This window comes from Arvicola amphibius, chromosome 2, assembly GCF_903992535.2.
Source record: "Arvicola amphibius chromosome 2, mArvAmp1.2, whole genome shotgun sequence".
Lineage (NCBI taxonomy): Eukaryota > Metazoa > Chordata > Mammalia > Rodentia > Cricetidae > Arvicola > Arvicola amphibius.
Genome location: NC_052048.2, coordinates 148,994,015 through 149,017,616, shown reverse-complemented (window position 1 = coordinate 149,017,616; position 23,602 = coordinate 148,994,015). Strand labels below are relative to the sequence as shown.

The 23,602-nt window shown below is 48.6% G+C and overlaps 2 protein-coding genes across 2 annotated transcripts; both read right to left on the bottom strand.

Annotated features, from left to right (window-relative positions):
• Positions 1 to 5,033: 5,033 nt before the first annotated feature.
• Positions 5,034 to 7,161, bottom strand: LOC119807349 (MLV-related proviral Env polyprotein-like). The gene has a single exon (XM_042054463.1). The coding sequence runs from the start codon at positions 7,019 to 7,021 to the stop codon at positions 5,048 to 5,050; it is 1,974 nt and encodes a 657-aa protein (XP_041910397.1). The 5' UTR covers positions 7,022 to 7,161; the 3' UTR covers positions 5,034 to 5,047.
• A 56-nt stretch (positions 7,162 to 7,217) lies between these two features.
• On the bottom strand, positions 7,218 to 12,198 carry LOC119807348. Its single transcript, XM_042054563.1, is given in 2 exon segments — positions 7,218 to 7,331; positions 7,609 to 12,198. Coding segments are annotated over 2 exon segments (4,704 nt in total).
• Between the last annotated feature and the right edge of the window lie 11,404 nt (positions 12,199 to 23,602).

Sequence of the window (23,602 nt, the reverse complement as noted above, 5' to 3'; positions counted from 1 at the left end):
TCAGCCTTGGGTGGGCAGCGCTTGTCCAGCCTAGAGCTTGGCGCAGGCCATACCTATACTATGTCAGATAGGGAGCACGGTGCTCAGTCTCTTCTGGAGCCATCCATTGCCCGAGAGCCCCCGAATCCAAGTACAGGCCTGTGAGTCCCTCCCCAACCAGAGCCTCACTCATCTTTACATCATTTAGGGTACCCTTTTCCTGGTCCCCAACCTCCTTTAGGACTTCCCAGCACCCCACAATATCACTCACTCCATATATGCCATCTGCCCCTCCACCCTAGAGTCTGCTGCAAGCTAAACCCTTCATCTCAGCCAATCAACACTGCCTCTGGGCCACCATACCAGGTCTGAAGCAGGGGGACAGGTACTAAAATGGTGAGTGTACACAAGAACTTTACATATCACAGAATGCTCAGAAGTCTCAGAAATTGGTACTGTGCCCATTCACTGCGGCATGGAGTCAGCAAGCCTCATCCCGCTGATGGGGCTGGAGTTCAAATTCCCATCCTCTGGGATATCCAGGCTGGTCCCAGGGGAGGGAGTCTGAGTCTGCCCACCTACCTTGCATGTATTAGACTCCTGATCAGTCATGCCCTAAATTAATCAGCACTGCAGGTTGAGACATCTTGGCCCTTGGGGGACTCCATGTCTGAAGGCTATAACCACTTCCTGAAGGCAGTGGGGTTTGAACTGCAGCCCTCACAGGGATGAATTCGTGTGCTGCCCCACTTTACCAGACGTCCACGTAGAAATGGAACCCGACACTTCATTTGAAAGTAGCTAACTTCACATTCCTCTGAAGAATGGTAGGATGAGAAGTCCATGCTTTTAACCACTGAGCCATCTCTCCAGCCCAGGATATACTACACCTTAATGTTAGTTACTAGAGGCTGAAGCAAGAGGATTGCAAGTTCAAGGCCTGACATAGGTGTGAGCATGGGCTTGGGATTCCTTTCTCATGCACTGACTTCAGAAAACGAAGTCTAATCAGTGAGTGGGTTAAAGCTGAGTTCAGTCAGGTGTGGCACACGCCTTGAATCCTAGCACTCGGGAGGCAGAGGCACGCGCAGATCTCTGGGAATCAAGGTCATCCCGGTCTGAGCAGTAAGTTCCAGGACAGCCCAGGCTATGTAGAGAGACCATGTCTGAAAAAAACACAAGAACAAAAAGAGTTGAGCTCAGTGTCCCCTCCCCCCAGTCAGCTTCCCCAAGTAGCACAGGGCAGATGGTCCTGCTGTATCTGCTTCATTTTACAGATGTGACCAACATAAGGGGCAAGGCCCTGCACTGTACAGACACCTGCTCACTCCCACCCAGCAATCTCACCTCCCAGCAGCCTCTGCTTGTCCTGAAGAGTGAGATACACTCTTCAAATAGCCTTCCTGCTGATCTCAGGTGGAGACTTCTGATGATCTTCAGGGATCACCCTCACTTCAGCAGCTCCTTTGAGTGGAAATACATTGGGAGAAGGGATGGTACTTTGTCCTGAATCATTGACCACAACCTTGAGGCAATGTGTCCTGAATCACATGTGATAAGGCAGCTGTGGGCATGCTGAACATGGCACTGCCCCCTGCTCTCTGAAATTGCTCTCCCTGACCAGCCACCTCTAAGTACCCAAGCAAGCCTTTCTGCCAGCAATGGAGTAGCTGCCAGATTCCCTGGGCCTGCTGGGTCAGCTTGATTCTGCTATAGACAAAAAAGGGACTTAATGTCATGCAGGGACCTCACTGGTGGGCCACCCCAGCAGAGGCAAGAGGTCATCTGCTTGGGAGCATTCCCTGAAGTGCCACTCCCCCGTGCCGCTGGTCTCAGAGCTTCTGACACCCGAGCAGGCATGGCCGCTGTCCCTTAGCAAAACTGCAGCTCTTGCCACCCCTGGCTGCGAAGGCTCTAGACTGGTAGACAGGTCTGTGGTGAACGCATCACAAGCAGCTCCAGGTCCACCAGGAGGGTGTCTCCTGGCAGCCACACAGGTTTGGTACCACATGTGAACACTGCTCACCCGAGGATGGGCGCCTGACTCAGCTCAGCTGGCCAACCCCTGGGTGGTGGTTTCCACCAAGAAAGAAGGCAATTCTCTGGGTGAACGCTTTTTATTCCTGCTCCCAAAGTCCCTCTCCACTTTACAGAAAAACATTTTCAACTGAAAACCATGGTGGAAAAGGAAACCTCCAAGTTCTTCCCTTAAGGCGTGATCCCAGCTCATCACTGACCTAGGGCGAGTCGCAGCGGCCAACAGAGCAGACCTCATGGGGATCATCAGCTCCTGGAAATTCTTCAAAGTGTTGGTGACCACTTTCCTCATCAGTGGCCACAGATGGCGTGCGACAGGGGAACGTCAAGCCGTCGTGAGTCTGTCACTCAGTATTGACTGCCACAGGCTGCTCCGTTCCAGCTTAATCTCTCAATTCAAAGAAGAGGCCTTGCTTTTTCAACTTGGGCTTTTAAAACTTGTCCCACAGCTACCATTTAGACTCTTGTAAATGGCTCCTAAGATTCAAAGAACTGACCTGTGTTAAATACACACGCATCCTTTTAGCAATAATATATATATATGTATTTGTATATATATATACACACACACACACACACACACACACACACACACACACATACACACACACATATGGTTCTTGGAGCTTCTCCAGGACTTATTTTTTTTATATTTATTTATTTATTATGTATACAATATTCTGTGTGTATGTCTGCAGGCCAGAAGAGGGCACCAGACATTATTACAGATGGTTGTGAGCCATCATATGGTTGCCAGGAATTGAACTCAGGACTTTTGGAAGAGCAGGCAATGCTCTTAACTACTGAGCCATCTCTCCAGCCCACAATACTATATTTTAATTGACTATCGAATTAGCCTTTGGTAATATTTTAGACTCAAGTTGCATGATTTCTTAAGATAGTTACAACCTGCTGCTATTCATAACAAATTTGAAATTTCTATTTAATACGTGTCCTTGAAAATGGCAACAAAAGTATCTATTTCAAAGCAATTACTGTTTCATCCAAGTGCTCATAACTTGACAATTTATTTTAGACAGTTTTGTTTAATGACCTGACATTTGAACTGCAACCTAATGAAGTCCAACTCTGACTAACCTGGATATAACACACAGAACCAGTGCTGAAGAGAGCTACCAGAGGCTGTCAGAGGAAAGGTACCACAGGAGAGCAGCCCTATACAGTGCTAGCATCTGGATAGATGCACACCCACGTTTAACAGAGGTACAGAGAAACACAACAGCCTGGCACTGTGTGACACAATCTCAAGCTTGAGTCTGTCATGGATTTAAGTTCTCCAGTGTAGAGCATTTACAGCTGTTCATGAACACAGCTAAAAACTGAGGAGCAAGGTGGGCAGCCCGTAAAGAGAAGAAAGTGAATGTCCTTCTCGCTGACCCCTCCCCTGCCCCACACCCCCCACTGTGTCTATTGCACCCCTACCTGAAGGCAGCTGGGGCGTGCCTACGTGGAGTCTCCTCCCCAAAGCAGCACAGCTCCCGTACTTACATAGAACGGTGCTGGAGAGCCCACCGCTACTGCATGGCTTCAGCTCTCACAGCAAGCTTCACGGGAGACTTGGCCAACTAGTCTCCTGTCGATCATAAGTCAACTGACCTTCTCAAAAGTGAAGCCAGAGGGCAGGCAAGATGACTCAGGTGCGACCATCTGAGTTCGCTCCCTGGGACCCACTTGGTGGAAGAGACAACTCAGTTGAGTTCTGATATCTGTAAGCCCACCGTGTCTACCTGCCCACCACAACACACACACAACTAAAAGTTTCGTTGTTTTAATCAAAACCTGAGCCTGGGTGTGGTTTATACACCTTTAATTCTAACACTGTGAAGGTGGAGGCAGGTGGGTTTCTGAGTCTAAGGCCAGCCTGGTCTATATAGAGATTTAGTTGTAATTCTGAGTAGGGGCTCTTGGAAGCAAACCTCCCACTCCTCAATAAAACTGCCAAGGAGACAGCATAAGGGGGTCATTTTAACCTCCTGTAACTTGAGCGTAATTAAAGGCAAACTCACTCACTCCTATACACACACGTGCAAGGGTTCACATGCATGAACAGAAATGTTCATGTATGTGAGCAGACAAACATGTATGCCTTTGTGTGCGCGTATATGTGAGTGCATGCACTCACATGTGTACTATGTATACATGCATGTGTGCATGTAAGCGCCCTGCGTAAGCATGTATGTCTGTTTCCATGTTTCTGTGAGAATATATGTGAACTGTATGCTCATTCATGCGTATGTGAGCACAGGTATCAGTGTGTGCATACACATACGTGTGATCATGCTGGTATGAATCTTCAGAAGCAGGAGCTGATCCGCGTGGTCCTATTTTCTTTTGTTGAGGAGCCCTCTTGTGACCACTTAAATGTTGCATCCTGAAAGAACTGGGCAGAGGTTTTGTTTTCTCTGAGCAGCACTAAAATTTTTGGTGTAGAAATAAAAACTGTCACTGAAAGACCCCCGAAATGGGTTGTCTTCCAGTCTGGGAAGACCCTCCCAAGGAACAGCGAGACCACTCTTCGGATGCAAAAAGCAAGAGGCTTTATTCAGATACACAGGTACCTGGGGTGACTTAGTCTCTCGGAGGACTAGCGCGCCTTTAGGCTGGAGCAGTGGGTTTTTATAGGGTCGGGGAGCAAAAGCGCGGGTACAGAAGCGAGAAGCGTAGTTACAGGGTTCTGATTGGACAATTTAAATAAGGCTCGGGTTTAAACTAGGGACAGCTGGGTACCTTTCAGGGGGTTTCCAAGAAATCAGATATGCAAGTTAACTTCGTTTATCTAGGGTACAAGCTGTTTCTGCTCCCTTGCTCATGGCCAGGTGTCTGACCACAGATATCCTGCTTGGCCCCCACCGCCCTTGTTTTTCTGAGCTGAACTTTAACTGGGCTTCCCTGTCCTCTGCGCTGGTAAAATTTCATGCCTTGCGAAATGGCGTTACTGCTGCTAGCTGCTATTATTGAGTGGGGGTCTTTCATTCCCCCCTCTTTCTTTAAACTGAATAAAATCCTTTATTCAGCTGATTCGGTTTCCTACATCTTCAGGGTCAAACTGTTTAAGTTGGTGGTATTGTTGGGTCAAGACCAAGGCCTGTATAACTGACAGCCTGTCTTTCATGAACTGAACCAGACGGTTGAGGATACAAGGCCCGAACAGCAAGATTAACAGTATGATTATGAGGGGGCCCATTATGGAGGAGATTAGGGTGGTAAACCATGGAGATCTGTTGAACCAACCCTCGAACCAACCTTGTTGTGACTCAAATAACTGCTGTCTCTGCTTGAGTCGTTCCCTGAGTTTTGCCATATTGTCCCTGACTACACCTGTGTGATCAGCATAGAAGCAACATTCCTCTTTTAGGGCTGCGCAAAGCCCCCCTTGCTGTAGGAATAGAACATCCAACCCCCGTCTGTTCTGCAGGACCACTTCGGATAAGGAAGTCAAGGACTTTTCTAAGGCACTGACTGATTCCTCCAAGGCCTTGATATCTGTGTGCATGACTGCTTGTAATTGTTGGAACTGTTGGGTCTCAACTAGTGCAGCGGTCCCTGTTCCCACTCCCGCAGCTATTCCCCCTACTGTCAGTCCTCCCAGCATAAGGGCCAGTGTGAGGGACACTGGTTCCCGTCTAATTCGTGGCCTCTCTTCAAATTGTTCATAAATATATGAAGGGGTATGATAGGTTACTCTGGGCCATAGCTCTATTAACACGCAATAGTCAGAGGTTGTGTTAAGGACCGTAAGGGAAACACAGGGAGTGAGACCCGTACTGCATGCCCAGTAGGTTCCATTGGGTGCCACCAGATATCCAGTGGAGGAAGTCTGAAGTGGATGGGTACTGTTGCACAGTGACTCGTGGGTTTTAGGGACTCCTCCCACACAGGTCCCTCGACCCGATACCTCTGACAGGGTAAGTTTATGTTGGGAGGGGGATGTACAATAGGCCGTGGCCTCAGTTTGGTTGGTATAATTGCCAATTATAGCTACTCCCTCATAGTATGGGGGTCTCGAAACCAGACATAGCCAGCATTCCTCGGTCAAGTTTGGACTGGTATAGTTGAGGGTCGAGTATGCCCCCTGGATTAGATTGAGGAGTCTGTCCCCTGTACCCTGCAGAGGAGTTTTATTGTGTGAAGATGGGGCCAAGGTAGTGGAGGGATTTTGGGCGGGAACTGGTCTGGGTCTGGGAGGGGGTGCTGGCTGAGAAGGGGGCTTCTGTTCTGACAAGACCGCGTTTGGCCCGACAGCTACTGTTGATGAGACAGAAGCTATTTGCCTCGTTAAGGAGAATATAGTGACAGGGTCATATCCTGAGCGATAGAGACGCAGTCCCCAGGACTTGGGACCATCCCAGACTGCTGTTTTGCCTTGGGCGGTAAAGTCGAGGATCAGAGGATTGCATCTGCCTCCTAAGGTGGCCCCCGTAACATTTTTAGTCAAGGAGTCATAACAGGGGCCACACCAGTCCTTGCTGCATACCCAAGGTCCTGCACCCGTGTAACCAGGGGTGGTCCCTCGCTTAAGGGTGATTAGGTCCCAGGAAGAGGATGGCTTCCAGTAGGCGTCTCCGGTGGTTTCGCAGCCCCATTGGGCACAGTACCCATCTGCGGGCCCCCCGCATTCTTTTCTAAAGTTTTGACCTGGGCACACATAGAAATCCCTGGCTCTTGTTCCATGCCGTCCCCCAGGGTGGTGGCAGCCATACCCGGAGAATGGCTCCTGGTCTGATGGATTCCATGAATCCCCCACTAGGTCACAGAGGTCAAAGTATAGGGTTGGAAAGACATCTTTCGTGGTTCCCAGCATGGAGGTGGAATTGGCAACCTGTCCTGTCATAAGGTTAGTGACTCTCCAAGTTATATTATAAACTGTATGAGGGCTCTTGGCTTCCCCCCCCTCTCCCAGTCCTAGCAGGGCCCATAAAATGATTAGGGGGGCTCCCGAGTAAGTCTTATCTTTAGAGGGTTTTGAGAATGTTGAACCTTCCATGATGATTCTGATGTTTTCTCGTCCGGTCGGGCCGCTTTTACGTGGGAGGCGTGGACCCAGGCCGCAATGCCGTCGACCTTGAGAGCAGTCGGAGTAGTCAGCAGCACAGTGTAGGGTCCCTTCCAACGGGGTTCCAAATTCTTAGTCCGATGTCTGCGGACCCAAACCGCGTCACCAATTTGGTAGTTGTGGGGTATCACTGGTCTGTCCAGCTGGTCTTTGTAAGCGGCAGCAAGTGGCTTCCAGACTTCTCTCTGCACGGCCTGGAGTGCCTGTAAGTGAGCTTGCAAAGAGGGACTGTTAGTAAAGTCTGAAATATCGGGGTCAAAAAAATTAATGAGGGGCGGGGGCGCCCCATATAATATCTCAAAAGGAGTAAGTCCATGAGGTCCTGGAGTGTTGCGGGCACGATAAAGGGCTAGGGGTAGTAGGAGTACCCAATCTCTAGTGCCAGTTGCAAGCGTTAATTTAGTTAGAGTCTCCTTGATTGTTCTATTCATCCTCTCTACCTGTCCTGAACTTTGGGGTCGGTAAGCACAATGTAATTTCCAATCAATCCCCAAGAGCTTGGCCACCAACTGACTTACCTGGGAGACAAAGGCGGGCCCATTGTCGGTTCCCAGTACCTGGGGCATGCCGTACCTGGGGAAAATCTCTTCTAACAGCTTCTTGGTCACTATCTTGGCTGTTTCATGTTTGGTCGGGTAGGCTTCTACCCATCCGGAGAAGGTGTCAACAAATACCAACAGATATTTGTATCCATATTGTCCAGGCTTAATTTCAGTGAAATCAATTTCCCAATGGGTACCTGGTCGGTGTCCTCGTACCCGGATTCCTGTCCCGAATTTGGATTTTCCAGCATTGACCTGAGCGCATGCCCTGCAGGCATCAGCTACTTGTTGTAGGATTTTGTCTCTGCCTAGCAAATAATGGAAGCTTTCTTCTCTGTCTAGGAGAGTTTTCATTTTCCGAGGACTAAGGTGAGTCAGCTTGTGTAAATAATCTATCAGTTCGAAAGTCTGTTTTGTGGGCACCACAGATCTGCCTTGGAAGACCCAATGCCCTCTGGCCAAATCATGAGAAGCCCCCATTCTTTTTAGTATCTCCGTGTCCTCTCTGGTATAGTGGAAGGGACAATGTAAAGGAGGGGCGTTGGTATCTTCTGGGGCAATCGTGAGGACTTGTGAGGCGCCTGGCGTCATGCCTATAGCGGCCTCTCGTGCGGCCCCGTCAGCCATTCGGTTGCCTCGGGCCTCGGGGCTGTCCCCTTTTTGGTGTCCTGGGCAATGGATTATACTTAGTTTTCGGGGTAAAAACAGGGCTTTTAGTAAGGCCAAGATCTCGTTTTTGTTTTTAATTTCCTTGCCCTCGGATGTTAGCAGTCCCCACCTCCGATAAATCTCCCCGTGGATGTGGGCAGTGGCAAAGGCGTACCGGCTATCAGTATAGACATTAAGCTTCTTACCTTCTGCCAGCTTGAGAGCCTGGGTGAGCGCAACGAGTTCAGCCCGCTGGGCAGAGGTTCCAGCTGGAAGGGCTTCTGCCCAGATTACCTCGGTTTCGGTGGTCACTGCAGCCCCGGCTCTTCGTTGACCATCTTTTAGAAAGCTGCTCCCGTCTGTATACCAGGTAAAATCAGCGTTCTGGAGGGGTTGATCCGTCAGGTCCGGTCTGGTCCCGTGCATTTCCGCAAGGATCTCGAGGCAATTGTGTTTCGCCCCTCCCTCCGGCAAAGGGAGCAGGGTTGCAGGGTTTAGGGTTACCACAGGTCCGAAGTGCACCCGGTCCGTATCCAGGAGCATGGCTTGGTAGTGGGTCATGCGGGCATTAGAGAGCCAACGGTCTGGAGGCTGCTTAACCAAGGCTTCCACCGCATGAGGTGCCAGGATGGTCAATGGCTGGCCCAGAGTTAGTTTACCCGCGTCCTTGGTAAGGACTGCAATCGCCGCTACCATTCGCAGGCAGGGCGGCCATCCTGAAGCCACTGGGTTGAGCTTCTTCGAGAGATAAGCTACAGGACGTCTCCAAGGACCCAGTTTTTGAGTTAGGACCCCTTTTGCGTAACCCTGTTTTTCGTCCACAAACAGTTCAAATGGCTTAGTTAGGTCTGGGAGTCCCAATGCGAGAGCGGTGAGTAAGGCCCGCTTTATTTCCTGATATGCCTTTAGTTGGTCCTCGCCCCACCTGAACAGAGTCCCTGATTTGGTGAGTGGGTATAAAGGGGCTGCTATTTCAGCAAATCCTGGAATCCATAGGCGACAGAACCCTGCTGTCCCCAGGAACTCCCTCAGCTGCCGAGGGGTCCCAGGTACAGGCATGTTCATAACTGTCGCTTTTCTGGCCTCAGTCAGCCATCTTTGCCCTTCTTTGATTTGGTACCCCAGATAAGTGACCTGCTTTTGGCAAATTTGAGCCTTTTTGGCGGAGGCTCTATAGCCCAGGTTCCCTAGGGTCAGCAGTAAGGCCTTTGTGCCTTCCTTACATTCCTGTTCTGAGGTAGCCGCCAGTAGGAGGTCGTCCACATATTGGAGCAATATCAGGGTAGGATGCTGAATCCTGAAATCGGCCAGATCCCTATGTAGCGCCTCATCGAACAGGGTGGGGCTGTTTTTGAACCCTTGTGGGAGCCTGGTCCAGGTCAGTTGTCCTGAAATCCCCAATTCTGGATCCTTCCATTCGAAGGCGAATATAGGTTGGCTTTCTGGGTGAAGTCTCAGGCAAAAGAATGCATCTTTTAAGTCTAATACTGAGTACCAATTATAAGACGGGGAAAGCCCACTTAACAAATTGCAGGGGTTAGGCACGGTGGGATGTATGTCTTCTACCCGTTTGTTAACTTCTCTGAGGTCCTGGACTGGCCGATAGTCCCCAGTTCCCGGCTTTTTGACAGGTAATAGGGGAGTATTCCAGGGGGACTGACAGGGTGTTAGTATCCCTTGGTCCAGGAGTCTCCGTATGTGGGGTCTGATTCCCGTCTTAGCTTCAAGCGACATGGGATATTGTTTGATTGAGACAGGGGTAGCAGTCGCTTTTAGCGATATAATCAAGGGGGCTTGTTGAGTGGCCAATCCCATACCCCCAGTCTCTGCCCATGCTTGGGGAAATTTAGACAGCCAAAAAGTCTCTAGTGCGGTTTCGGGGTCTCTAGGTGGCTCATGGAGCCGATATTCATCTTCCAAATTTAGGGTTAACACATGCAAGGGCTGTCCTTGTGGCCCTACAATTCGCACCCCTGAATTCTCAAAGTATATCTGGGCCTTTAATTTGGTCAGCAGGTCTCTTCCCAGTAATGGGTATGGGCAATCCGGGACATGGAGAAAAGAATGAGTCACCTTACCGGTAGCCAGATGTACCTTGCGGTCGGTTGTCCATCGATATCTTCTTCCCCCGGTAGCCCCCTGGACCCAAGCGGATTTATCGCTCAAGGGTCCGGGGTTTTGGGTCAACACAGAGTGTTGAGCCCCAGTGTCCACCAGGAAGGTGACTGGCTGCCCCCCGACGTCAAGAGTTATCCTGGGCTCAGGGGGGGGCTCCTGACCCTGACCCCCCTAGTCTTCCAAGGTTAGGAGGGAGGTCTGGGGTCGTGGCTTTCGGGGCCCTTTCGGTCTTTTAGGGCAGTCTTTAACCCAGTGTCCTTTTTCCTTACAGTACGCGCATTGGTCCTTCTCCACCTGGGGCCCCCTCCGGTCTCCCTCCTGTCTACCCTGTCTTTGACTGGAAACTACGGTGGCCAAGAGTTTGCTCATCTCCTTATGTCTCTTACGGTCCCTTTCTTTTTCCTTTTCCTCAGCTTCTTTTCTGCGACGGTCCTCTCTTTCCTCTGCCTCCTTTCTAAGACGGTCCTCCCTTTCTTCTGGAGTCTCTCTCTTATTGTAAATTCTTTCTGCCTCCTTTAGTAGGTCCCTGAGCGAACTCTCCCTTAAGTTTTCTAGGCGCTCGAGTCTGCGTTTGATATCCGGAGCAGATTGCCAAATGAAAGACATAGCTACGCTAGTTTCTTGCCCTGGATCTTCTGGGTCATAAGGGGTGTATCTACGATAGGCTTCTTTGAGTCGCTCTAAGAACGCTGAGGGAGTTTCTCCTGGTCCCTGCAATACCTGTTTAACTTTAGCCAGGTTGGTGGGGCGTCGGCCTGCCCCATGGAGACCCGCTATGAGCAACTGGCGATAGAGAATTAGGTGATTCCTACCTTCCTGGGTGGTGAAGTCCCAGTTGGGACGTTCGAGGGGAAAAGCGGCATCTATTTCATTAGGCAGCTGGGTGGGACGTCCGTCTGTTCCCCGAACCGCCTTTCGAGCCTCCAGGAGGACTCTCTGCTTCTCCTCCGAAGTCAGCAAAGTCTGCAGTAATTGTTGGCAATCATCCCAGGTGGGCTGATGGGTAATCAGGACCGACTCAATTAGAGCAGTCAGCCTAACTGGGTCTTCAGAAAAAGAGGGATTGTTATTTTTCCAGTTATATAGGTCGGAGGAGGAGAACGGCCAGTATTGTAGTTGGCCATTTCCTCCGGTCCGGAGAGGGAATGCCTGAGAGGAAGTAGAATCCACGGCCAGCTGCTGGTCTCGCCGTCCCCTTAAGCGGGCTGCCATGGGGGACGGGGCGGGGGGAGATGGCGCGGCAGGCCCCTCGTTTTCATCGGTCGAGTCGGCCACCTGAGGTGGGAGGGCCTGTTCTCGGTAGGGAGGGGGGTCCTCCGTGAGGAGGTCTACCAATAGGTCATCCCCCGCGGGCAGAACCTGCGGAGGAGGAGGTTTGATTTTTGAGGGGTCAGTAAGAGTCGGATATAGAGATGAGCGGGATGGGGGTCCTGTTGGAGTGGGGAGGAGTGGAGGGGGTAAGGAGGGAGCAGACGGAGGAAGTGGGGGTGTGGGAGGGACAAAAGGCTTAACCCATGGTGGTGGATCATATGCCATTGCCTCCCAAGTCACGATGTAGGCAACTTGGTCTGGGTGCCCATGAGGGCCGGGGTCCATCACTTTGGCTTTGACCTGTGAAATAATAGTAAGGTCAAATGTACCATCCCTCGGCCAGCCCACGTTAAACGTGGGCCATTCAGACGAACAGAAAGTGACCCAACGCCTTTTTCGGACTTCCACGGACTGGTTGTTCGCAATGTCCTGGACGTCCCTCCAGTGCTGTAAAGTTAGACTCAAAGGGGTAATTAAGGACTGTCCCATATTTTCAAACACGGACACAGACAAAACCAAACAAAAGAACAGAAAACCAATAACAAAGCAACAAAATCGCGCAGCGCGGCTTCGGCGTAGAACCGAGAGCAAAGTCTGAGTTGGAGATAGCGAGAGTCCGGATCTCTCTACTCCCAGAAGAACCACGTGCCCTTCTGACTGCGGAGGAGCTCCAAACAGCCCAATCCGGGTGGGGTTCACTGAATACGGACGGGTCTCGAATCGGACCCCAGATGCCCTCGGGACGTCTCCCAGGGCTGCGGTCGGGAGTACGAACTCGTCAGTTCCTCCACGGGTCCGCCAAATACAGATCTAGTCAGCTAACTAGTGCAGACACTGGCGCAGGCGCAAACATAAAAAACACAATACAGACAGTCACATAAAGCGATCGCTGGCCAGCTTACCTCCCGGTGGTGAGTCGGTGGTCCCTGGGCAGGGGTCTCCTAATCCCGGACGAGCCCCCACATGAAAGACCCCCGAAATGGGTTGTCTTCCAGTCTGGGAAGACCCTCCCAAGGAACAGCAAGACCACTCTTCGGATGCAAAAAGCAAGAGGCTTTATTCAGATACACAGGTACCTGGGGCGACTTAGTCTCTCGGAGGACTAGCGCGCCTTTAGGCTGGAGCAGTGGGTTTTTATAGGGTCGGGGAGCAAAAGCGCGGGTACAGAAGCGAGAAGCGTAGTTACAGGGTTCTGATTGGACAATTTAAATAAGGCTCGGGTTTAAACTAGGGACAGCTGGGTACCTTTCAGGGGGTTTCCAAGAAATCAGATATGCAAGTTAACTTCGTTTATCTAGGGTACAAGCTGTTTCTGCTCCCTTGCTCATGGCCAGGTGTCTGACCACAGATATCCTGCTTGGCCCCCACCGCCCTTGTTTTTCTGAGCTGAACTTTAACTGGGCTTCCCTGTCCTCTGCGCTGGTAAAATTTCATGCCTTGCGAAATGGCGTTACTGCTGCTAGCTGCTATTATTGAGTGGGGGTCTTTCATCACTTAGCTACACAGACATATGCGACTTTCTCACAGCATATTTGATTTGTGGCTGGACACCAGGTTTAAAGGTTAAGAGCAATTACTGTTTTATCAGATTCGGATCTCAGCACCCATGTTAATAAGCACTTGGAACTCCAACTCAGACCTGATGTCCCCCTCTGACCCCTGTGGCCACCTGTGCACACGCATGTACACACACACACACACACACATATACACACACATGTGCATGCACACACACACATAAATTTTTTAAAAAATAAAGCAAGGGGCTGGAGAAATGGCTCAGTGGTTAAGAGCACCGGCTGCTCGTCCAGAGGTCCTGAGTTCAATTTCCAGCAACCATATGGTGGCTCACAACCATCTATAATAAGATCTGGTGCCATATTCTGGCATATGGGCATACATGCAGACAGAATGTTGTCTACATAATAAAAAAAATAAATCTTTAAAAAAATAAAATATAAAGCAAGTTTGAGGCAGTCTGAGCAGTACAAAACCCCACCTCAAGAAGGATCCATCCAGGGCTAGCGCCAGTGAGATAGCTCAGCAGTTAAAGACCCTTGCCACACAGCCTGACAACCCGAGTTTGATCCCCAGAATGTATGTGAAGGTGGAGGACAGAACCTACTCGACGAGGTTGTCCCTCTGACCTGACCATCACATGTGCGCTGTGGCATGAGTGTGCCCCATAAACACATCACACATGATATTAAATAACCAATGTGCTTATGTAGTGGCACTTAGGAACTAAGACATAGAAGACACACATGCTCTCAGCAGACAGCAGCATGCCCAGGGCATGCACTCCGTGCCTTGTATCTTAGGCTGCAGTGACACTTGGCCCCAGACTTGGAAGTCACACCTACTCTCTCAAAGTTTAAGCTCAGGAGGCTCCAGGTGGCCGGGTTCCTGTCACACACACACATTCTGCTGCTGTCTTCAGATAGGCGTCTGTGTTTATCTCAACCCCACCCCTTTCTCTTACAGCTAACAACGACCCTAATGTCTACCCTAAAGCAAACAGAAGCTTGTCTAGACCTCTGACTGTCTGCAAAGACTGGAGTCCCCATAGGGTCACATCTAGTGGCCCCAGGGTGTGTAGTTTCTCAAGAGCCATTTTGAATCTGCAGAAACCAGAACACCTCAGGGAGGGTCAGCACTTGAGAGCAGTCTGTCATAAGGAAGAGTGCTCAAGACACGCTGGGTGACAGGCTGCAGGGCTCAGAACACAACAATGGCGCTATGCTCAGGTCCTGCCTGTCCTTATGTGCTGTGCTCCTTTCCTAAATAATGGTCTTCGCCTGGCTCTGCTCCCATCTCTCAGACCTTTGGGGCCTGACTGTATGGTGGGAAGCAGACAGCAGCACAAACATATGCAGAAGCAGGCCACCCTCCCTCGCACCGGGTCCCAGCTCCAGGGAACCTAAAGGCTGCCCCTGGTCTCAGGGATAAAGGACAGAAAAGGAACCCTCTCCAGGGAGGTCCGTGCTCCAGAGCCAGCCATGCCTTCCTAAGTCAAAGGGCTGGTGGGGAGGACCAAGGCTCTGTGGCCTGGTGACCCAGCCTGCTGAAGACTCACACAGTATCTTCTCCTAGGAGGAGGCCACAGGCTCTAGCCATCCGCCCAAAGGGGTCATCCCAGGATCCCCAACCGCCAACAGAACACCTGCAGGTGCTGGGAACATGGCTGTCACTGGACTCTCTGGGAAGAGCACTAAAGCAGCACAGACGCGTCTGGGCAGAGAGAACGCTAAGTTGTGTCGCCAGTTGCCTGCTGCCCACCCAGCATGAACGCTACTGTGGGCTTCCACAGACCGCAGGCAGTACAGGGCTGGGATATACTAATCCCTCATGGCTGTCTGCGGAACCCAGGGACCTGTCATCTCGGAGCACAAGTACCAACCTCGGTGCTCCCTCGGGGTGCAGACAGGATACTTACAGCACATGCAACTGGCTAAAGGGCTCTGAGGGTGAGCGAATCAGCTCACACACGACTTCTTCTCGTGTCTCTGTCCTCTCTCAGTGTTCTCCTCTCTCAGTGTTCCCTCAACCCAGAAGGTTTACAGTTTATATAACCACAAAGACACAATCAGCGATTCCCTGGCAATAGCAAGGACACCCCAGGCATTTTCCGGGCTGAGAAGGCAGATAAGGCTGACGAAGTGTTGACTTACTTATGTCTCCAAGGGGGGAGGGGGGCTGTGAAGCTCCCAGGCACTTCTGAAAAGGGTGAACAGAGGAAGGGGCTGATTTCTAAGAGAGGGGAGAGGGAGTCTGGGAGTTGGTGTGTTAACTATGTTAGTGCGGCTAGTTAAGCTAGAAGTCTGTAGCTGACAGATGTGGGAAAAGGAAGGAAATGTGGCAGTGCTGTGCACGGTCTGAGCACTTCTGCTCCATGACGCCTGGGAATACAGCCTTGTGGTAACCATGGTAACCAGTATACACTGCGGGAGGAAGGTGGGTGGCATGTGGTCTGCATTAGTATTTTCCTCAACTGTTAGCTGATTAAAGGGAACCTCTCGGTCCTAGAGATTACGTCTAAGGTGGCTAGGTCAAAGGGGAAACTGTGGTAGTGGAAAATCTGGAGCTCAGCATTTCCAGCCTCCAGGCCAAGCAGTGGCTTTGCTCCCGCTGACACCCAAGGGAAGAGAATGTCTTTTCTCCGGTGCCTTTTGGAGAATTCGAGGCACCCAGGATATATTTTATATATCAAGATTATATGGCCAAATGAAAAGTCATCCAGTATAACAGTACATGAGGGAGGTACGCCCAATAATCGATCAATACACTGCTGAGGGTTTGGGGATGAAATCCCACCATGGAAGAGGAGAGCGGCATGGCTTCACAAGGGCTTTACAGAAGTGACCGTGACTATTCGAAAGGTAGGACTTCCCAAAGCTCTGCAAAGCTGGGTTTCCTCCACTGGAATGCGTGCTTGCCGTGGGTCAGTCTAGACCCTAGCCTTGACACCCAGTAAACAGCAAGAGCAGAGGCATGATTGCGCCACAACACACACACCCATGCTAAAGCCTTGTGATGGACTGGGAGGACCCTCCCTGGGGCTACCCACCCTGTGGTACTCATGGGCAAGCTGGCCTCCGAGAGCCAGCCCCACACCAGTCAAAAAGACAGAGGGCACGCTAGCCCATCTGCCCAAACCTACACAGGTGAGCACCGATCACATAAATCAAAGTCACTTTCCCAGTATCAGGAAGATTTATTGTCCCATGTAACCATGTCCCATGTTAGTCACTATATCAAGAGGTTCTTTAAAATCCCTTAGCACCATAAAAATGGCATATAATTCTGCCTTCTGGACAGAATTATAAGGGCTTTGCTCTACCTTATTAAATTCTTCTGATTTGTAACCTACTTTCCCTGATTTATTAGCATCAGTATAAAATGTACAAGCTTCAGTTATTGGAGCATCACGTACAATTTGAGGAAGAATCCAAGAGATTCTCTTTATAAGGTTAAGTCTATCACTTTTGGGATAGTTGCTATTAATTTCTCCCCAAAAAATTAGCACAAGCTCTTTGCCATGGTTCATTGTTTTCCCACAACTTTATTTCATCAGTAGTGAAAGGCACTATAATTCCTGCTGGGTCTATACCTGCTAGTTGACAAAGTCTCAATTTACCTTTTATAATTAATTCAGAGACTTTTTCCACAAAAGTTTTTAATTTTTTATTTGGTTTATGTGGTAAAAAGATCCATTCTAAAATAATATCTTCCCTCTGCATTAAAATTCCCATAGGAGAAATTCTGGAAGGCAATATGACTAGAATACAACTAAGATTTGGATCCATCCAATCCACAAGTGCCTCCTGTAATTTTTCCTCAACCATTCAGTTCCTTTTTCACTTCAGCTGTTAATTCTCTAAAACTATTCAAATCTTTATCACTATCTAAGGTTTTGCTTAAATGAATTACTAGATCAAGTGTTATCCCAACAGCAGGTCATAGACTGGAATTGTCTCCTAACAATCTTTGAAAGTCATTAAGAGTCCGTAACTGGTCTCTCCTAATTTGTGCCTTTTGTGTCCTAATTTTCTGTAAATCTAGGTAATTGACAGAATCTCCTCTCTATATTTTTTCAGGAGCAATCTGCAATCCCCATTTAGGTAAAACTCTCTTTACTTCTTCAAACATTCTTTCTAAAGCATCTATGTTTGAATCAGATAGCAAAATGTCATCCATGGAATGGCAAATTATAAACTTAGGAAATTGCTTACGTATTATCTCCATATTATCTCCAAATGGCTGACTTACAAAGTATTGACACCAGGTGGGGCTATTAAGCATTCCCTGTGGGAGGATAGTCCACTGGTATCTCTTAGTAGGCTGAGAGTTATAAGTAGGCACTGTGAAAGCAAATTTTTCTATATCCTTTTCTTGTAAAGGTATAGTGAAGAAACAATCTTTCAAATCAATAACTGTAAGAGGCCATCCTTTCAGTAATAGGGATGGCAGAGGAATTCTAGACTGTAGAGTGTACATAGGTTGAATTACATTGTTGACAGCTTAGATTTGTCACCATCCTCCATTTACCAGATTTCTTTTTTACAACAAATACAGGAGAATTCCAAGGGCTAGTTGATTCCTCAATATGTCGAGCATCTAATTGCTCCTGTACCAATCGTACTAAAGCCTGCAATTTATCTTCAGCTAGAGGCCATTGCTTAACCCATATTGGCTTCTCAGTTAGCCATTTTAAAGGCAGGGCTGTTGGTACCTCTAAAGGTTATGTTCTTGTACAGCCTGAATGGCTGGTGACCTTTGTTTATAGTACCTTATTACATCCTTTCCAGAATTATAAGTTCCTGGGACTGCAGGAATGTTAATCTGGGTATTCCATTGCTGTAGCAGGTCACAGCCCCATAAATTTATTGCAGTATCAGCTACATATGGTCTTAGCTTCCCTCTTTGACCTTCTGGCCAAATACAGTCAACCCATATCATGCTTTGCTTAACTTGAGATATGGTTCCAATTCCTAGTAATTGAACATCTGCCTCTTGAAGAGACCAATTTGGATGCCACGATTCTGGAATGATGATACATCTGCTCCTGTGTCTATCAAGCCAACAATTACAATTCCATTTATATACACTCTCAGCTTTGGTCTCTGATCATTTATAGAAGTTTGCCAAAATATACGCTTCTTATGTCCTATTTGAATTTTTTACTTATCCTCCATATTTGAGCCATCATTTGGAACATTATTGTCTTGCACAGGTTCTAGATTTTTAAATTTTCCTGGTGTGACATGTCCTCCATGGTTACTGAGAACGACAGGACCACTTTTGGCTTGGGGGCCTATGAGAGGCCCCTCAAGGAGTTTCCTGATGGTATCAGGTTGCCTTGACTGTCTGTCGTTGATCTGCATTCATTGGTCTAATGTCACACCTTCTACACATACCTGAAGGCCGAGGTCTCCTATTTTTTGTCATTCCCAGGGGAGATATTATTCCTAGAAATTCCTTGCCTGCAATCCCTTTTCAGATGTCCTAATTTACCACAATTAAAACATTTGGCAGTTTGATATCTCATTGCTTAGAAATCGCTTCCCCTACCCAAGATTCATCATTGTAGTCAAATGTCTTAACATTCATCGTATGCTGAATCCATTCATCCATAGGTGCTGATCTAGACCTTAAAGACCCAGTTATCTTTTTGCATTCTAAGTGTGCATTTTCAAAAGCCAGAGACTCAAGAATTATTCGTCTAGCTCTGGGTCTGTTACTCCTATTTGTACAGCCTTAATTAATCTCTGTAAAGTCAGTAAAGGGTTCTCTCTGTCCCTGCCTAACCCTAGTGTATGATTCAATCCTATTTCCTGATTCCTGGATCCTGTCCCAAGAATTCAAGGTTGCATTGTGGCATAGGGACAAGATCTCTTCATCATAAAGAGCTTGGACTTGTGGGTCAGCGTACGGGCCTTCCTGAATCTCTTGACCTGCATATTTCTAGTGATTTCACTAAGGTATCAATTTTCTGGTCCTAATTCTGCACCTGTAATTCCAAGGTTTTAGTGTCCCCCTTTAAAGATAACATCTCCTCCTTGAACTTTTCTTGGATATCTTGTAGATTGCCATCCTGGAGGTACATTCTGTCTGCTAACTTATCAAACCTTTTTGATAATGTGTGAACATCAAATTCAACAGCATGAACCCTTTCAGGTAACTTCCTAGTACCATTAGATATGGAGTCAATTTTGCCTTGTTCGACCCTAAGTTTGGGGTCTAATTACTTGGGTGGGCTAGCCCTGTGACTCAATGACCAGTCCAGGAGATGCAACAGCAAGGTTTTTTTTGAGCATCTGCGCAAACGGGCTCCCAACTGTCTCAGCAAAGTTGAGAGCCCCGAAAAGCTAGCATTTGGAGTTCATATAGAGCAAAGCCACAGAATTATCATAAGCATATTTGGCTAACAATGATTGGTCTAGCCGAGGACACAAAGGGACAGGGTTTGGGGACTTTCCATGAGCTCATTTCCTAATGGGGGGTATTTTTCTTTTCTCAGAAAAACCACAGGATATCCTTTGACCATATCTGAAAGTCCCATCTGTTCTTGGGACGGTTAGAAGTTCCTGGTTCCCACCAGCCCTAAATTAATTTCTTCATTCCCCCATTTCTTTTGTCATAGTATTAATCTTAAAACTTAGGGTTCCTCTCATTGTTTCAGGGCCTGCCTGGTATTGTTGGATGAGAACCAAAGCCTATGTGATGGATAGCCTCTCCTTGACGAACTGTAAAAGCCCTTTGAAGATACAGGGTGCAAGTATAAGCAACAAAATTACGGTGGATATCAGGGCAATCATCCAGGGGTGTTTGTCAAACCAACTTTGTTGTGCTTCCATATCCTTCATGCGTTGGTTAAGTCTCTCCCTCACTTTCTTCAGTGAGTCTCGAACTATACCTAAGTGATCTACATTAAAACAGCACTTTTCTCCTACTGTAGCACATAACCCCTTCTCTTTTAGGGATAGCATATCAAGTCTTCTATTTTGCAGGACTACCTCTGATGGGGAGGATAGGGATTTTTCTAATATAGTGGCCTTTAAGTCGGTATCAATGGCCATCCGGAGTTCGTCTATCTGTTGTCCTCCCAGCATTCTTGCAAGTGTCAGAGAGCCTGTTTCTCTCTTTGACCTGGTGCGTCTCTCATATATTTTGAGGGTTGTGCTGGGGTAATACAGAATTCTAGGCATAACTTGGACCATGACACAGTAGTCACCTGAGTTGTTCAACACTTGTGCTGAGATACAGGGGGTTAATCCTGTGCTGCATGCCCACCATGTACCCTTTTCTGGGTGCAGATAGTATGCCCCAGAGGATAGGAACTGTGTCTTATTACAGAGAGTCTGGTGACTAGCAGATACTGTCCCTATACAGGTCCCCTGGCCTCTGACTTGGGCCAAGGTGAGATGGTGTATAATGGGTTGAGTGCATAGGGAGGCATTAGTGGTATTAGTAAAATTCCCTGAAACTGCTAGTCCTTCATAATAAGGGGGATTGGTAGTTAAGCATAGCCAGCAAGTGTCAATAGCATCTGGGTTGGTGCTGTTAAGGGCAGAGAAGGCCCCGTTGACCAGATTTAGGAGTCTATCCCCTGTGTGAAGAGCTGGGGTCGTTAGGGGCTGCCCTAAGGTATGAGCAGTGATATTTCTCTGCTGCACCAGTGCTGGTGTACTTTCTTTCTTTTGAGGGCTTCCTTTTTCGGATAGCACAGAGTCTGGTCCTACTGATTGGGTAGGAGGGCTTTCAATCTTGAGCCTGATCTTGAGGATAACACCTTTGTCTCGTCCTGGGATATGCCATCTGAGGCCCCAAGTTTTTCCAGCCAGCCAAGGAATATATTCTGTTTTATGCTGACTATTAAAGCTAATATTTAGGGGTAACGACAAGGGTTGTTGTTGTCCTCGCCATCCATTTTGATGGAAACAGGTATGCCCACCGGCGGCAGGTTTAGTATAGTTCCTGCGGACTGTAATCAGGTCCCAGGATGAGGAGGGGTTCCAATAGGCATCCCCAGTGGTTTCACACCCCCATTGGCTGCAAAAGTACTCTTCATATCCCCCACATCTATGTGCTGTGGCCTGATCTCTACCATCTTGGGGGCATACATAAAAATCCGATTGAGCTAGCCTGCATCTGGCTGTAGGACTACTGCATCCATGAGCAGTCATTTGTTGGGGATGGGATCCTGCATAGCTCTTTAGGCTATGGGGATCTTCAGTGGGAATGTCCCAATTGTCCAGACCAGCTGCCAATTGGCAGAAGTCGGGGGTAAGTGTAGGCCACCATGTACCTGGGGTGTATAAGCCTGTGGTAGACCAGACAACCTCTCCTGTCTGAGAGGAGACCTGCCAGGTGAGCTGCTTAGGGGCATGAGGGCTATCTCCCCTGGTCTTACAGACTAAAGGCATTAAGAATGGGAGTAGGAACATAAGGTTTAAGCAGCACGCACAAGTCTTAGCTTTAGGGGGTTTGGAGTGTGTTGGAGTCTCCATGTGTTGGCGTCCTTCGTTTTCTGGGGTGGGGCTGGTTTTACGTGTGAGGCGTGGACCCAAGCTGCAATGTCGTCAACCTTCAGTGCCGTGGGGGTGGTTAAAAGCACGGTGTAGGGTCCCTTCCAGCAAGGCTCCAAGGTTTTAGACTGGTGTCTTCTGATGTAAATGGAGCACCCAATTTTGAAGGGGTGTGGGCAGGCCGGAAGTCCCTTTCTGTGCAATACACAGCAGCGAGGGGTCTCCAGATCTGCTCCTGAACAGCCTGAAGTGCTTGTAGGTAGGCCTGCAGGGTTGGGGTATTGACATAAGCAGAAATATCAGAATCAAAAAATAAAGTGGCAGGGGGAGGTCCTCCATAGAGGATCTCAAATTGGGTGAGGCCATGTCGTGCAGAAGTATTTCTTGCCCTGAAAAGAGCCATGGGTAGGAGTTGAACCCTGTCTTTAGTGCCAGTCTCTATTGCTAATTTAGTTAAGATCTCTTTAATGGTTCTATTCATTCTTTCTACCTGTCCTGAACTCCGGGGTCTATATGCACAATGTAATTTCCAATCAATCCCCAGTAACTTGGCCACCAGCTGACTTACCTGGGAGACAAAAGTGGGTCCATTGTTGGACCCTATTACCTTGGGTAGTCCAAATTGGGGAAAAATGTCTTCCAATATCTTCTTGACCACCACCTAGGCATTCTCCTTTTTGGTTGGGAAGGTTTCAACCCATCCCCAAAAGGTGTCTATGAACACTAAAACATATTTGTTACCATACATGCTGGGTTTTATCTCTGTGAAATCTATTTCCCAGTAAGTGCCTGGCCAGTGTCCCCTTGCCCTGATGCCTTTGGGCAGTTTGATTCTACCAGCATTGACCTTGGCACATGGGATGCAGTCATCAACAGTTTCCTGTATCATGGAACCAACATTAGGTATATAGAGAGCTCCTCTTGCGATAGTAAGGTAGCCATCTTTTTCTTTCCCAAATGAGTCAGTTTATGTAGGTAAGTCACTAGATTCTTGGCATCTCTTTGGGGTAGGATCAGTTTATTTTGATATCTCCATCCCTTCGTCTCGGGATCATAATTGGCACCCAACTGTCCAAGTCCATATCAGAATGATTGAGCTGAGGGGGTTTAGGTTGGGGGCTGTCGGTATCAGCTTGAAGGGGCAGTACCCAGGTACCCAAAGCTGCTTTCCTGGCTGTTTTGTCTGCCAGACGATTTCCTTTGGCAATGGGCCCTTCACCTTTTTGATGGCCTGGGAAATGTATTATACTCAGTCTCTTTGGGAGGAACAATGCCTGCAGTAAGGCCAGAATCTCTGCCTTATTTTTAATTTCTTTTCCCCCAGACGTCGTAATCCCCTTCTATGATATATTTCCCCGGGGACGTGAGCAGTAGCAAAAGCGTAGCGACTATCAGTATAAATGTTGGCTTTGCCGCCTTCTTCAGTGCCTGGGTGAAGGGGATAAGATCAGCTCACTGGGCAGATGTTTCTGGCCCAAATGACGGTTGTCCCATCCACCACTGCTGCCCTTGCCTTCTGCTCACTGTCCAGGAGAAAACTGTTCCCATCGGTGAACCAGGTGACGTCTGCATCCAGCAGGAGTTGGTCAGAAAGGTCTCTGCGGGTTCCATGCACCTCCGCCAGTATCTACTGGCAGTCATAAAGTGTGCTCTCCTCTGAGTCTGGGTCAGGGAGGAGCGTGACTGTGTTGAGAGACTGCTGTCCAGAATCATACCCTTTCGGGGTCAAGAAGCATGGACTGATAATGAGTCATTTGAGCATTAGAGAGCCAGCGGTCTGGGGGCTGGCAGACAATAGTCTCTACCACATGTGGGGCAATCACCGTCAAGAACTGGCCCAGAGTTAGTTTATTAGAGTCCCTTAT

Coding starts and splice junctions, on each gene's coding strand:
- LOC119807349 (XM_042054463.1), bottom strand. CDS start 7,021: ATGGAAGGTTCAACATTCTCAAAACCCTCTAAAGATAAGACTTACTCG.